We start from the raw sequence: 15,635 nt of genomic DNA on the forward strand, positions 1-15,635 counted from the left end.
CTTTGTCACAACAAATATAAGTTCATAAGGTGCTTGTGATCTTTTCTTTCAGAAATGTGCAGTAATAAAAAACATTTTATTTCACATTTCAATACAAGCATGTTCCACAAATATAACACTCAATCAATCATAAGAACATACATTGTAAATCAACAAAACATGTTCAGCAGATATAACAAACCCTTCAGAACAAGAACATGTAATACCGGAACATGTGTACTGTTATTAAGCACTATGTTGTCATCATCAAAAACTAGTTTGATATAGAGTTTATGTTGTCAACAATCTCAACAAGTCAGACTAATCAATGCCTTGCTGGAATAACAATTGCCTGTAAAGATGACAAATGGTTTGTAAGGACTGTAGCTCTAGACCACAGTCATGAGCTTTGTCCACAAACCTCCAATCTAATACGTGTCAATAGAAAATTGAACATGCTTGCGAAGCACACATTGGAAGTGAATGATGATGCCGGTGTGCGCATTAATAAGAGTTTCATGAGTATGGTTGGTGAAGCTGGTGGATATGAGAATATGCAATTTATGGAGCAAGATGCTAGGAACTTCATCGGTCAACATAGAAGGTCACTATGCAAGAAGGGTGACGGTCAAGCACTGTTACGTCACTTTTCAAAAATGAGAGACCTCAATAATGATTTATTCTATGACATCGAAATGGATGAAGGTAATAGAATTATTAGTGTATTTTGGGCAGATGCTCGAAGCCGAGCTGCATGTGAGGAATTCGGTGATGTCGTATCTTTTGACACAACGTACTTAACAAACAAGTACGACATGCCTTTTATTCCATTTGTAGGCGTTAACCATCTTGGACAATCCATTCTACTTCGTTGTGGATTGCTCTCATCTGAGGACACATCATCATTTGTGTGGTTATTCATATGTTGGCTATGATGCATGGGAAACAAGGCACCTGACAGTATTGTAACCGATCAATGTAAGGCCATGGCAAATGTAATTAAAAAAGTCTTCCCGAAAACAAAGCACAGATGGTGTTTGTGGCACATAATGAAAAAGATACCTGAAAAATTTCAAGGGTTAAAAATTATGTTGGTATCAAAAGTGATATCAAAATGCTTGTCTATGACTATAATAGTACAATAGACTTTGACATTGTTTGGGAAAAACTACTTTTCACACATGGCTTAGAAAACAATGAATGGCTATCTAATCTATATGAAGAGAGAGAAAAATGGGTCCCTTGTTATTTTAAAAATCACTTTTGGGCTGGTATGTCGACAACTTAAAGAAGTGAGGGAATGAATGCTTTCTTTGATGGATTTATTAATTCCAGTACCACACTTCAGCAATGTCATTCAGTACGATAATGCCCTTAAATTCAAGGCCCAAAAAGAAATAGAATTTGACTTTTCCTCTTTGAATACCACGGTTACATGTGGGTCTCAATCACCAATTGAGAGACAGTTTCAAGATGAGTACACACATGCAAAAATTGAGGAAGTACAAATGAGTTTCGATCGAGGATGAATTCTTTCATCAAAGACACGGTCATGGACTGTATTTTGAAAAAGTACACTATAAAAGGAGTGCATGTCAGATGGAAAATGTGCAGCAAAATATTATCATGTTGAATTTGATCCTCTTACACACGATACAAGCTGCTCTTGCCTATTGTTTGAGTTTAGAGGCATCTTATGTCATCATTCCCTATTAGTTCTCGGTCAAGAAAATGTACATAATGTCCCCTCCAAATATGTTTTTCGACGTTGGAGAAAAAATATCCGAAGGAAGCACACACTTATTCGAGCAACTTACAGTTCTTTACAGCAGGAACCCAAGATGCAAAGATACTAGTCGTTGTGTAAGCAGTTCTATGATATGAATCTAAATGTGCTTCAGCTGAGTTGGGAAAAGAATTGAAATGTCTTGCTAAGAAATTTGGTTTGACTTCGTCACTGAAAAATAATATCATAAATGAAGGAGGACAACTAAGGTATAAGAATCCTGTGACCGATACTCCATCCTACAATACATGTGGAACTAGTGATGTACTTGTTCGTAGTCCCGTTGCAGTCAAGCGAAAAGGACGACCGATAACTAACAGATTGAAGTCATCCATTGAAACTTGAACTAAAAAAAGGAAAACAGCTTCAAGGAAAAATTCTGCTACAACAACTATTCAACCAAATGTGAGTTATTCACATGTTGTTTTACTATAAATATTAATTACTTTTCTTACATGTTTGTAATCTGTGCTACATTTTGCACACAGGAAACCACAACATCCACTATTTCAGAAATCCAAGAAGGCGTGGAATATTCAACACAAATGCATCAACCATCCCAACTATCTGAAGTAGCTTCAGTTGGATTTATGTCCTTGTGATCTGTTGTTCATAACAATTTTGATAATACACAATGTTGATGTATATGGTTATTAGATTATATGGTTCTGTTATTGGTGTATATGTTGATGTCCTTAATGTACAGGGATGAATTCTTCAAAGTTTGTATTAGGCATTGCATTGCAGTAGTAATCGGTTACACTCTGAATGTAATCGATTACAAAAATGGTGACAGTTTTGATACCAGACCACGTTTCACATCCTTCTATGTGTTACAGACCATGACGACGTGTCCGTTTTTGCTGTCACCCACTAACGCATTCATTTTAAATACGATTGTAACCTACTCCCCTCTATCAAAAGCATAACGATCAACAACAAACCATTTATATACCCCTAAGTAAACCCTAATATCCCAAATATCCCCAAATGGCAGCTCGCGCCAATAAGAAAGCCAGGGCTTCGTCTTCCATAGGTGGACCTCGAAATCGACCACTGCCATCCCCTCCACTCTCGCAACCACTTACAAGTAATGAACTGTTCTCCAACGACGACCAATATGAAAGATTCACTACACATTTCTTTGAGCATTCAATCCTCGAAGGGAAATATCTTGATGACTCATTTTCTGAACCTGGGGAATTCAAATCCTATGAGATCTTGAATGTAGGATACTTCATTATGTACTTTGTTGGATCTTATTTCCTCGTTCAACGAATGTTGCGCAGGCAACCGAGGAGGACATTATGTTGATGTGGGCACTCATGAATTCTGTTCAGACTAACTAAGGGCATGTCATTCGAAACAGGATGAAATGGGCTACAAGGGACAACGCCCAACTACCATATTCTCATTTAATTACCACATTCATGGAACACTTTGGTGTCCCTACAGAAACTGATCCTTCTACCCAAGTAAAGTCTAAACAGAGGATTGGTTTGAATGTTTTAACATCATTTGGTTATGAAAAAAATGCTGAAGGAATATGGGTTTACAAAGAAGATGGTGACAATGCAGAATCAGAAGGTAATGAAGAACCACATGTTGGTAATGAAGAGCACGAAGAAAGACAACCCTCTCCAATTCCAGAACATTCTTCTTCTGCAACATTGAGTGAAGTAATCAAACAAATACAAGATCTCCGGTCGTTCGTGGGCGATAAATTGGACAAAATTGAAAATCGAGTTGGAGTCATTAAGCAAGAACTTATTAACTTCCACAAACAGTTTGATCGACAATCGTCTTCTTAGTTTAGATTTCATTGTTTAGATTTATGTACCTTTTAATTTCTAAAGTTGTTGTTCCATGAACTTTTGTTAAGTTTTTCTATTAATGTATGTGTCTTTAATTATTGTTATCATTTTTCATTACTCAATACACTTCATTATGCCCTTTTTCGTTTGTTTAATATTGAACTAATCCAACTAGAAGTATTCCATTAATCATCCATTAACAAAACACCGAAAACACAATCCTGCTGAGGGAGTGCTTCAGCCAAGACTGGGTAGCGCTACTCAACTTTTGGTACAAAATGGCAATTTTTCACTGGTAAGCGATTACCAACACATGTAAGCGATTACACGTGCATCAGTCAGGTGTCAATGGTCAATGGCCTCCCCACTCAACCCAGGATCACCTATACTTGGTTTTCTATCAACAAAGGAATGACCTTCCTTCAAAATTATGCTTGTGCAAACCTTCGACCATGTCCAACAGGGTTAACCACTTAACAAAACACTGAAAACACAGTCCTGCAGATACTTTAGGAGTGCTTCAGCCAAGACTGGGTAGCTCCCTTGAACTTTTGGTACAAAAGGCCATTTTTTCAATTGTAAGCGATTACCAGGCCCATGTAAGCTATTACAGGTGCATCAGACATGTGTAAATGGTGAAGGGCCTCACCCATCAACCAGGATGACCTATACTTGGTCTTCCATCAACAAGGACTGACCTAACTTGAAAATCCTTCTTCTGCACACCTTCAACCATGGCCAACATGGTTAACCAGTTCACAAAACACTCAAAACACAGTCCTACAGACAGTGGGGAGTTGTTCAGCCAAGACTAGGTAACTCCTCTGAACTTTTGGTACAAAAGGTCATTTTTTCAATGGTAAGCGATTACCAAGCCCATGTAAACGATTACAGGTGGTTTACACATGTGTCAATGGTGAAGGGCCTCCCCCATCAACCTAGGATGATCTATACTTGGTATTCCATCAACAAAGGACTAACCTAACTTGAAAATCCTTCTTCTACACACCTTCAACCATGGCCAACATGGTTAGCCAGTTCATAAAACACTTAAAACACAATCCTGCAGACAGTGGGGAGTTGTTTAGCCAAGACTAGGTAGCTCCCCTGAACTTTTGGTACAAAAGGCCATTTTTTTCAATGGTAAGCGATTACCAAACCCATGTAAGCGATTGCAGGTGCATCAGACATGTGTCAATAGTGAAGGGCCTCCCCTATCAACCCAGGATGACCTATACTTGGTCTTCCATCAACAAAGGACTGACCTAATTTGAAAATACTTCTTCTGCACACCATTAACCATGGCCAACATGGTTAACCAGTTCAAAAAACACTGAAAACACAGTCCTGCAGACCGTGGGGTGTTCATCAGCCAAGACTGGGTAGCACCCTTGAACTTTTGGTACTGAAGGCCAATTTACCAATGGTAAGCGATTACCATTCCCATGTAAGCGATTACACTTGCATTGACACACTATAAAGGGCTCTTGGGGAGCGATTAAGCTAGGCTTTGGTAGCACTCATGAGGTTTTGGTACAAAAACAGTTTCTCAAACAGGTCAACGATTACAACTTCTCTGTAATCAATTACAACAGCTTCAGGTCTGTCAAAATTGTTCATCAACTCACTTGTCAACTTACAGACACCCTCAATGGGTCTTCCCTACATATAGGGGTAACAGAACTGGACATTTGTTAAGAAAAACTAAGGATGAAAATTAAACAACACATGGAATGAATATTGGAATAACAATTCAAATAAGCATTTGCTAACAACCACTTCCTTTATTAATAAACCAAATCTTTGTTTCAAATACAAATATCCATAATTAAAGTTCTACAAAATACTACAGTAATACAACTATCCATAATTAGAGTTTGGGACTATATCCGGTGTACGGAGTTTTACAAACTACACTTTTGAATCGCTTTCGGCGCATGTAAAACTTTATAACAGTTTCATTTCTGCAATCTTCTCCCTCACGTCCAAAGTTGTTGTAATTCTCATGTTGGTTACATAGGGTACTATAACCACCATAATATTTATTTTTCTCCTCAAGCAACTCAGTCTTCAATGCATCCAACTCTTCTTCAAGTGCTTTAATTTCAACTTCTTGTTCCTCTAAAACACCATCTAAACCATCATCAATATTTTTTTCTGTTTTTTATTAGTTGCTGACTTTGAATGTGCTTTCTTCCTTTCTTCCTCTCCAGCTGGATTAAATGATGCTCTCACAGATGGCTGACTCATTTTTGTCATTGATGCACCATAATCATCAAACGTCTGGAAATTCATCAAAAACATCATTGTATAAATTAAATCATTAAAACAAATATGTTAATAAAACCACTGAGTACATACCACATCCATCTCCATTGTAGATTTTATGAAATTGTCACCTACATTCACATTCATCAAATGCAAAATTCTAGGGTATTTATGAACTAAATTATTAGAAGGAACGAAGCGATCACAAAACCAAACCTGAAATACATTAGACACACCATAATTAGTATACACAAAATGCTCACTAAAACATTATACATTTATGAACTCAAACATTTCAAGGAATGAAACAATCCATATAAAAGATTTACCTGGAACACGTACACACAACCTTTCACATACACAGTCGTTGCACCTTTTCCTCCATTCCAAGCTGTACAAGCTTTGCTGAAACTACTAAGTAGATATTGGTATAGTATACGACCCCAACAAAACCTACCCAAATCATTTATTTTATCAACTTTTTCAAACAAAATTGGGAATATTGTTTTGGTACGATTGCGTAACAATACCTCAGAAATTCCTACCAAAATGTATAGCCTACAAACATCTACTGAAGGCAACTTCATGTGTTTTTTCAAAATAAAGTCATATATAACTTGTAATTCATATTTTCTATTTCCTTTTGCAAAGTGCTTCCGACAATCACTTTTTCTAAGTGTTTTTTCATTCAAGTTAATCTGCTAACCAACTAAACCTAACCCTAAGCTTAACGTAACATCTAATTCCTTTAATTCCACAATTTTTTTCTCCAAAAGAAAAACCACTCCTCTCATCAACCCATCTAACTAATAAATCGCTTAGAATATTCCTACCAAGCTTAATGTTATCATTTAGTTCTAAAAACCATTGAAATGGAGTTTGTTAAATAATAGCCTTCTGCTTGTTAGTCATAATTTCATTCAATCTAGCAATAAACTTGGTTTTCATTGAATGTCGAACATACAACTGCACCTGAAAATAAAATTATATTTCTTGTATTAAGTCGCGAAAAAACCCACAACCCATAACGACAGAGCTTCAAAATAACCAACAAAAGACACAACGAATACGTCAAACGAATGAAGTACATACCTTGTTGGAAGAACCAATGTCAGGGGTCGAAGCCATTACATACAAAAACGAAGAAAGAACCGCAAACTTCAAACAAACCTTCCAAGGAGACCGGTTAAAGCAGACCACGAACTCCACAGAGAAACGATCTCTACACCAACTCAAAGGGGCAGTCAGTCAACACAACAAACACACAAATTGAAATCAAAATCAAAAACCTGAAAATGGAAGAGGGAGAAGAGAGTACGAAGGAGAGACAACGAGAGTGCGACGGAGAAGAATGAGAGTGCGACGGAGAGACAACGAGAGTGCGACGGAAAAAAAGAGTGCGAAGGAGAGAGAATGAATATTTCAAAATGAAATCCCTAGGAGTGGGAAGGAAGTCTTCTGGACAGAGGCAGGGGCAGTTTCGGAAACTACTACTGAATCCATCCAAATCAGATTTTCAAATTAAAAAAAAATTAATGCAACCAATTAGAAAGTGACACGTGGCATTGTCAAAAACGCGTTGTTGGAATATCGCGATCCATTTCTGAAGTAGAGACCGAAGGTGGCACAGTTCTTAAGAAAACAAATATGTTCAAAAAGACAAACATTGGTTTGTAAAAGCAATGATCTTAGGTGTCCGAAATTGAGAAAGTGAAAAGCAATGTTAAAAAATAAGGACATGTGAATACCCACTAAAAGAAGAGAAGAGGGACACGAGATATAGACTTTCAAAAAACAGTTTACCATTTCAAAGTTGAAGATAGAAACAAGTTTTTTTTAAAAAAATGGACAAATATGAGAATAGACATATTTCAAAAAAATTACGAAAGTAGTCAAGTTATGTGGAGTCACACGACTTCATTGAAAAAATCGTGCATTCTAGACAATTTCAAGTCTTACATATGTAGAAAGTTAAAGTTGTATCTCTCAAGACAATTTCAACGCATTATAATAAATTACGAACAGTGGTAATTAATTACTTAACCCTAAAGTAGTTGGGAAGTTAGACAAGTTTAATTTGCAACCAATTACATAGTTATTGTAATTGATTATGCGAGTGTCTCTTTCCTGTTACAAGCAACTGTAATCGATTACATGTTTACTGAGATCGATTACCAAAAGTATATAAAGGTAAAACAAATGAGTGTAATCGATTATGGACATTCGTAATCGATTACCATAACGTTTTGGTTGTAGAAGACAACTTGTAGTTGATGACAATTGTGATTCATTAAATGATTCTTAGTTTATATTCATCATAATATAGGTACAATACAAGATAGTGGAATAAATTAATAATATAAAATAATTATGAATATAAAAATGTAAAGTTTATTGACGAAATGGAGACCTGTACGTAGCCCAATGCCTACACTATAATAATGGTTGTCAATGGCCTTTGCGGTCAAAGTATGACATTATTGGAAAGTCAAGAAGATCAAAGGACCTCACACTTGTTTGTCAACACTACTCTTTCAAGACCATACCAATCTTGATTCAAACCATTTAGTTTTTATCATGTTGAATGTTATGAGGACCAAGCCATCAATTCATATCAAAAGTTTGATTGCAAATATGAAAATTCATTTTGGGTATTTTGTGTCATACAAAAAAGCATGGATAGCAAAACAAAAAGCTCTTGAAATAGAGTTTGGTGACTAGGAAGAATCGTATAATAATCTTCCGAGATGGTTACAAGTTGTCTAAGACTTTAATCTAGGCACAACTGTCCAATGCACCGATTCTCCAGTCAATGTTGATGAAGTAACGAACACATCTTGTTATATTATGGAATAAGTTTTTTGGTCATTCGATCCTTGCATAGAATGGTTCAAATATTTTAAGCCCATTGTCCAAGTCAATGGAACATTTCTAACGAGTAAATATCAAGAAACTTTGCTCACTACGATCACTGCTCAAGACAATAGTCAAAACCTTTTTCCATTAGCATTTTCCATAGTCGAAGGAGAAAGAAAAGAGACTTTGATATGGTTTTTTGAATTACTACGAGAGTATGTTATCCCATAGCAAAATCTTTGCATCATAATTGATAGAGGCAAGGGTATATTGTCAGCCTTAAGGTTAGGAGAAGTTGGTTGGGAAGCAGATGGTATAAACTCTATTTATTGCATACATCATCTGGCCTCCAATTTCAATAACAAGTTCAGAAATCAAGAACTCAAAAGACAATTCATTAAAATGGGTAATAATTTACTCATCTTTGCTACCAAAATACTTTTTAATTTTTCTGCACTAACTCTTACAATATTTAATTTATTCTAATGTTACAGCTTACAAGGTCAAGTAACCCATTTTAACTGCAAAATATTTCACACTCAGATCCAATTCCCCTAGCAAGTAGCATATGAATTGATAAAATTTTGTTAGAAAAGTGGTCTAAGGCTTTTGACGGGGGTAGAAGATACGATCCCATGACCATAAATCTTGCTAAATGTATGAACTCATTGCTAAAGGGAGCATGTTCATGGTTTGTTGAACGAGGCTTAAAAGTTGAATCCATGTTAAGAGTAGCCCATCAATATCCAAAAGACATTATTGTTGTTCTTCAGAAAAATCAACAACAATTGGCATTTTATCATGACCATTATTATGATAGAGAAAATTATGAATTTGACGTCCAAGAAATCTCAACCCCCTACCAATATCACCTTCATCTAGATTCATATAACATCGAATTAAAAGAATGATGGAGTGGTTGTTGTCACTTTCAAGAAAATTGCCTCCCTTGTCATCATGTCATAACCATTTGTGCATATTCTCATATACCGCTAACAAAATTTATCAATCTTGTTTACTACCTCCACAACACAAATAAGACTTGTGAAGTCTAATTCCCCCCTACAAAAGGAAAATTATTGGTTTGCGTATACTGGTTCAAATTTCATACCAAATCCTCAAATGCGAGATAAGGCAACGGGAAGACCAACTAATACTAGAATCCATAACGAGATTGATCAACCAAGCTGGGATAAACCTAAAAAATGTTCTTACTACCGCAACAAAGGTCATCATAAGGAGACATGTCAATTTCGTCAATAACTTTTGCATCTTTGTATTCATAATTATTTTCTATTACTAATTTAGTCCACTACCTTGTACTGTACCTACATTATGATGAATATAAACCAGGAATCATTTAATCAAACACAATTTTCGTTAACTACAAGATGTCTTCCATGGTTAAAACCCTCTGGTAATCACTTATGAATGCCCGTAATCGATTACACTCATTTGTTTTACCATTATATACCTTTCGTAATCGATTATAGTGAATTTGTATTTTATTGAAGTTGCTTGTAATGTGAAAAAGACGCCCGCGTAATCAATTACAATAATTATGTAATTGATTACAAATTAAACTTATGAAAAAGACCATAGGGAAGACATCCTAAAATCATCATTATTGGGAAAGAGTCCCAAGCATGAATTTCCACCAAAATTATGATCTTGAGTATATCATTACAGGTGGTTGTGCAAAATAACCATCTATAGCATCATTTTGGTTGTTCCTATATGCAATTAGAGGAGATACCAAGAGATCATTATCTTCTTCACAATCACTAAGAACAATAACCTCTACACCACCCACTTAAGCATAAGTGCCATGTCCAGTATAACCATATGCTAAATCAATATTATTGAGACACAAAGAATCCATAGAAACACCATTTGCAATGGAATAATCAATATGTCTGCTGATAACGGTCTAAAAACCGTTATTTTTATGCTTAAATTTGATATCAAAACACACCCTTTATCGCCTAGAATGAGCTTAGAATCAAGTAAAACACTTAGTTGAGTCACATGAGAGTCAAAAGTTGTTTTTAGAGATATTATGCTTGTTTTTGCATTATTTTGCAGGGTTTTGATGAGAATTGAAGATGGAAGTGAAGTAAGAAGGACTTAGACTCACGAAAAGAGGAAAAAAAAAAGAAGAAAAGAGGAGTCAAGTCCACCGCTCAACGCCAAATTCCACCGTTGAGCGCCAGACTCGAGGGTGCATTCACTGTTTCTCGCTCAAGCGGTGTCGCTGAGCGTCCTGTGCGATTAGAGGGCCACCGCTGAGCGGCATATTGGACCGCTGAGCGATTTTACGGCTTGGAAGCAAACTGCTGAGCAGCCAATTTAGGCGCTCAGCGGTGCAATGTTGGGCCTAAGCTTAAATTTTGTTACTTTTATGCATTATAAATAGCTCCAGAGCGACCCTCAAAGTATTCTTTTGGCAAGCAGAGAAGTCCAGAGCGGTTCTACACTCCTTGGAGAAGATTTCTTGGATGCTTAGGCTCCACTTTATCAAATCTAGGGTTTTCTCTTCCATTCTTTCATTTAATTTCATCTAGTTTCACCATGTCCATGGTGACCTAAACCCTTTATTGTTGGGGAACAATGTAATCTTTTGAAACTCTCTTATATTGAAATTTTTGTTTTAGTCATATGCTTGCATGTGCTTATATTATCAATTGTTGAGTTTCTTATCTATGCTTAATGCTTTTATCGTTTAACTCATCCGGTAAATGATATTTTCCTTTGTCGATACGGAGACGTACGGGGAAGTCATGAACTGATAGGGAATTCCTTGATTAAGTAATACTGCCTAGAGATAGGGGTAGGATGATCAATTGTATTTTGCTTCTGTGGTTAATGCATTATTAATTACTCAAGGAGACTAGAGATAGTAAACTAGTAATTAATAGTAGGCTCTTTACGCCAAGAGATTGGGTATAGGGTAGGCTAAGAAAGTTTGCATAGCAATTAGATAATTAAGCGAATTTAATAAGAAGAGTAGATATAAGAGAGTGGATAAGATGAAATTGTAAACCCCAACAACTCCATTCATCCATATCTTTTCCTTGCCAATTGAATCACTTGCATTTGCATGTTTATTTTCGTTCTTTGCATTCAACCACAAGTGTATTTCTTTACAAGTCTTATAAGGTCAATTTACATGAAAGATAAGGCCTAAGAGTCCTTTGGGAGACGATACTCGGACTTACCGTTTATATATTACTTGATAACGATCTGGTACACTTGCCAAGGGCTTAACATCTGCCACCACCCTAATTAACACTAGGATCATCACCATCTCGACCACTTCCAGTAGCATTGTTGCTCATTGGAATAATAACTTCTTCAGGGTTTCCAAAAATCACTTATGAGATGAGAGCATTTACAAGTTTAGGGTTTCATAACTTCAAAAATTTAGGTGAGTTGGTGAGTCAACTAGGCTCACCATAGGTTCAATCCGGGTGAGTTGGGTTCTTAATAAGATAGATCTAAAATTGGCTTGTATCGAATTTTTTGATTTTTTTTAACTCAATCTGGCCCGAAACCCATGGTGGGTTGAATTGACTCGCGGGTTTAAATCCATTTTAACAACATTATACACAACATATGCATAGCAGATAATGTTTTTCCATTGGTCACCCACTGACTTTAGCATAAGAATATCTTCTACAGCTACCATCCGAGTAGTTTGAATGCACAAAAGGTTCCTCAAGCCGAACAACACTTAGATTTGAAATTGACTAGTTGGAGTCTGACTACTTGATGTGAAAACTTGTCTAATCCATCTCGAAACACTTGTATATTACTTGTGCTGCTACAATTTTACATGTCAACTAGATATTACAACTTATAAGATTCACATTTTGATTTTTCATCTCCAAATTATATTAATTAAAACACAATTATTACTTATTATTATCTAATAACTAATATATGCATTTTAAAACGAATAAAACTCATAAAGAAATAAACAATTCATTTAATTCGATTTCATTAAAACTTTTGGAGACAATTGAGATGGGGCTATGAAACCGAGAAAGAGAGGAGAAAATGAAGATTAAATCGTGAATTTGGATGTGTGAAGATGAACTTCGAAAAGAAAGATGAGATTGAGAATGATAGGACGCAATAAAAAAAGAAAAAGTAAAATAAATTGTGTTTTCAACTTTTGAAAAATAGAAAGGAGGTGTGAAATAAAATTTTAATCCGGTTCATTACTGGAAGTTATTATAAACTTTGTTAATAATCTCCGTTAAAATCAACATTTTTTTCAGTGTAAAACTTATTCATAGAACTAAAATTTATTTTAATAATTTTTATGTGTTGACTATATTCCTGCTGAAATACAAAAAATATAGATATATATATATATATTATTTTCTTATGTAAAAGTTGCTGGGGATTCGTTACACATTGTAAAAATGAGAAAAAGAAAAGGTGTTTTAAAGCAGCAAGGTTTCACTTTGTGAGGGTCAAAAGAAGAGGCAACTAAACTAAAGGCTTCTAGTCATTCCAAAAGGACAGTGTTCTGTTCCTATATAAAAGTCATCTATCACCAACCGACAAAAATAAACCAACAGAACCAAGTCAACATCCTGTGGAAACCCTATTTTTTTTACATTCTTTCTTTCTGTATAATCTCCATAATAACTGTTCTTTCTACCCAAAAGGAAATCATTATATTGTTTGAATAAAAGTATTTTTAATTCATAACTACATAAATTCATTTCGAAAAGTATCTATATCTTAATTTAAAAAATACATACACACACACACACACACACATATATATATATATATATATATATATATATATATATATATATATATATATATATTTACACTGCATTTTTCCTATTTCTTTTAACTCCGTCTATTTCCTACTAATAATTCAGAATTAATTTCTGCGTATATTAAAAATTCATTTAAGAATTTCGTAATAATTTCTTTCAAAGTTAATTTAATTATTTATTCGTTTATTTCACATCCATTTACAAATTAATCTTTTTAGTCTTACTTTCTCTATATAAATTACTGTTATATTTTTACTTCTCTATACTACTATAAATAATGTAATTAATATACATAAATATACATATAATGATAAATAAATTACAATATATATATATATATATATATATATATATATATATAAAAGATTGAATTTCATTTACAGTTATTAACATTTTACTTTCATTACCAAAGATCATTATCACAATTATATAATAATTATAAATAAATGGTAATTTGAAAATAAGAAACATAATCCACTACCACTACAGTAAAATTCCATAATCTATTAGGATAAAGTATAATCCATAAGTATTTTTTTTTTAATATTTGAAAATCGTAGCATATAAGTTGTAATAAGGGACTATTCCTATAGGAATCGTAACTTATTTTCATTAAATAGACTATATATAGGTTACTCTGCTACAATAATGAGAGGAACTTGAGATCGTGATTTGAACGTATGTCATTATTGTAGCAACAATGTCGAACAAAGGTTTGTCAAAGGTTATTGAGAAGCTCTAAACCTCTAAACACATCATTCTTTCAACGTGAGACAGTTTCATATTAAGTTTTTATCTAAATCATAATATATTCTTAAATGTATTTTCAAAAATGTCACCATATGTTATGTTTTTTCTATAAAAATAGTTTATCAACTTAGTTAATTCATATTTTTACACTAATAATTTAATATAAAATACATTAATATAATTACAAAAATTAATTTAATAAAATAAAATTTCGTGTGCATATTTATTGTTTTATAATATCAAGAATCACTAATTAACTACAATATTCCATTTGAAAATACCAATATAATTTCAAGATGTAGGTCTCAATTTTTCTTTGTTTGACAATTATTTTAAAAGAGAGAAGAATTGCTCAAATCGATATTGAATTTTTCAAAAGATGAACCTTAAACAGTAAGCAAAAGCAAACCATGTAAACTTATCAGTCAAAGTTATTTTATTAATAACGTCTAAGAACGTTTTGGGCAAAACGGTTCCTTAAAGAAAAGTTAGAGCAAAAGACACATTAACTAGTATTTTTGTTTCAGAGACCGTAAGCAGATTATTTTTTGTGTGTGTGTTTTTTTTAGTCGTTATTTAAAGTTCGAATTAGAAATTATATACATTTAAGGTATTTATGAACAAACATTTAATAAAAAAGTTTAATAATTCAGATAGTCGGTCATTTTTGTCTCACTTTTTTTTTATCTAATGAGTCTCTATTTTAAAAATTGAAACAATTAGATTTTTACTGTTAGTTAACACAGTTAAAGAGTGTGTCACGTGTCAGCTTGTTATTTTTTTAATTTTAAAAGATTTTTTAATTATTTTTTTTTTTACTTTTTTTTATATTTTTTCAAATAAAAAATTTGTCACGTGTCAAACTGACATTGTGCCACATGAAAATGTTAGTATCAACGTCTCATTCATGGACGTTGATAAGATCCTTCCATCTAGCAGCACTTTAGGATGGCATAGCCTTCAAGTTAAGGGCGAGGTTCAAACGAAGAAAGGCTTATGGTGGATACCTAGGCACCCAGAGACGAGGAAGGGCGTAGTAAGCGACGAAATGCTTCGGGGAGTTGAAAATAAGCGTAGATCCGGAGATTCCCGATATAGGTCAACCTTTCGAACTGCTGCTGAATCCACGGGCAGGCAAGAGACAACCTGGTGAACTGAAACATCTTAGTAGCCAGAGGAAAAGAAAGCAAAAGTGATTCCCGTAGTAGCGGCGAGCGAAATGGGAGCAGCCTAAACCGTGAAAACGGGGTTGTGGGAGGGCTATACAAGTGTCGTGCTGCTAGGCGAAGCAGCATAGAATGCTGCACCCTAGATGGCGAGAGTCCAGTAGCCGAAAGCATCACTAGCTTACGCTCTGACCCGAGTAGCATGGGGCACGTG

General features: G+C 34.5%; 1 protein-coding gene across 1 annotated transcript; it reads left to right on the forward strand.

The window, feature by feature from the left end:
- Positions 1–272: 272 nt before the first annotated feature.
- Positions 273–914, forward strand: LOC106752689 (protein FAR-RED IMPAIRED RESPONSE 1-like). Its single transcript, XM_014634424.1, has one exon. The coding sequence runs from the start codon at positions 273–275 to the stop codon at positions 912–914; it is 642 nt and encodes a 213-aa protein (XP_014489910.1).
- Positions 915–15,635: the final 14,721 nt, after the last annotated feature.

The sequence above is a fragment of the Vigna radiata genome, unplaced genomic scaffold (assembly GCF_000741045.1).
Source record: "Vigna radiata var. radiata cultivar VC1973A unplaced genomic scaffold, Vradiata_ver6 scaffold_43, whole genome shotgun sequence".
Taxonomy (NCBI): Eukaryota; Viridiplantae; Streptophyta; class Magnoliopsida; order Fabales; family Fabaceae; genus Vigna; species Vigna radiata.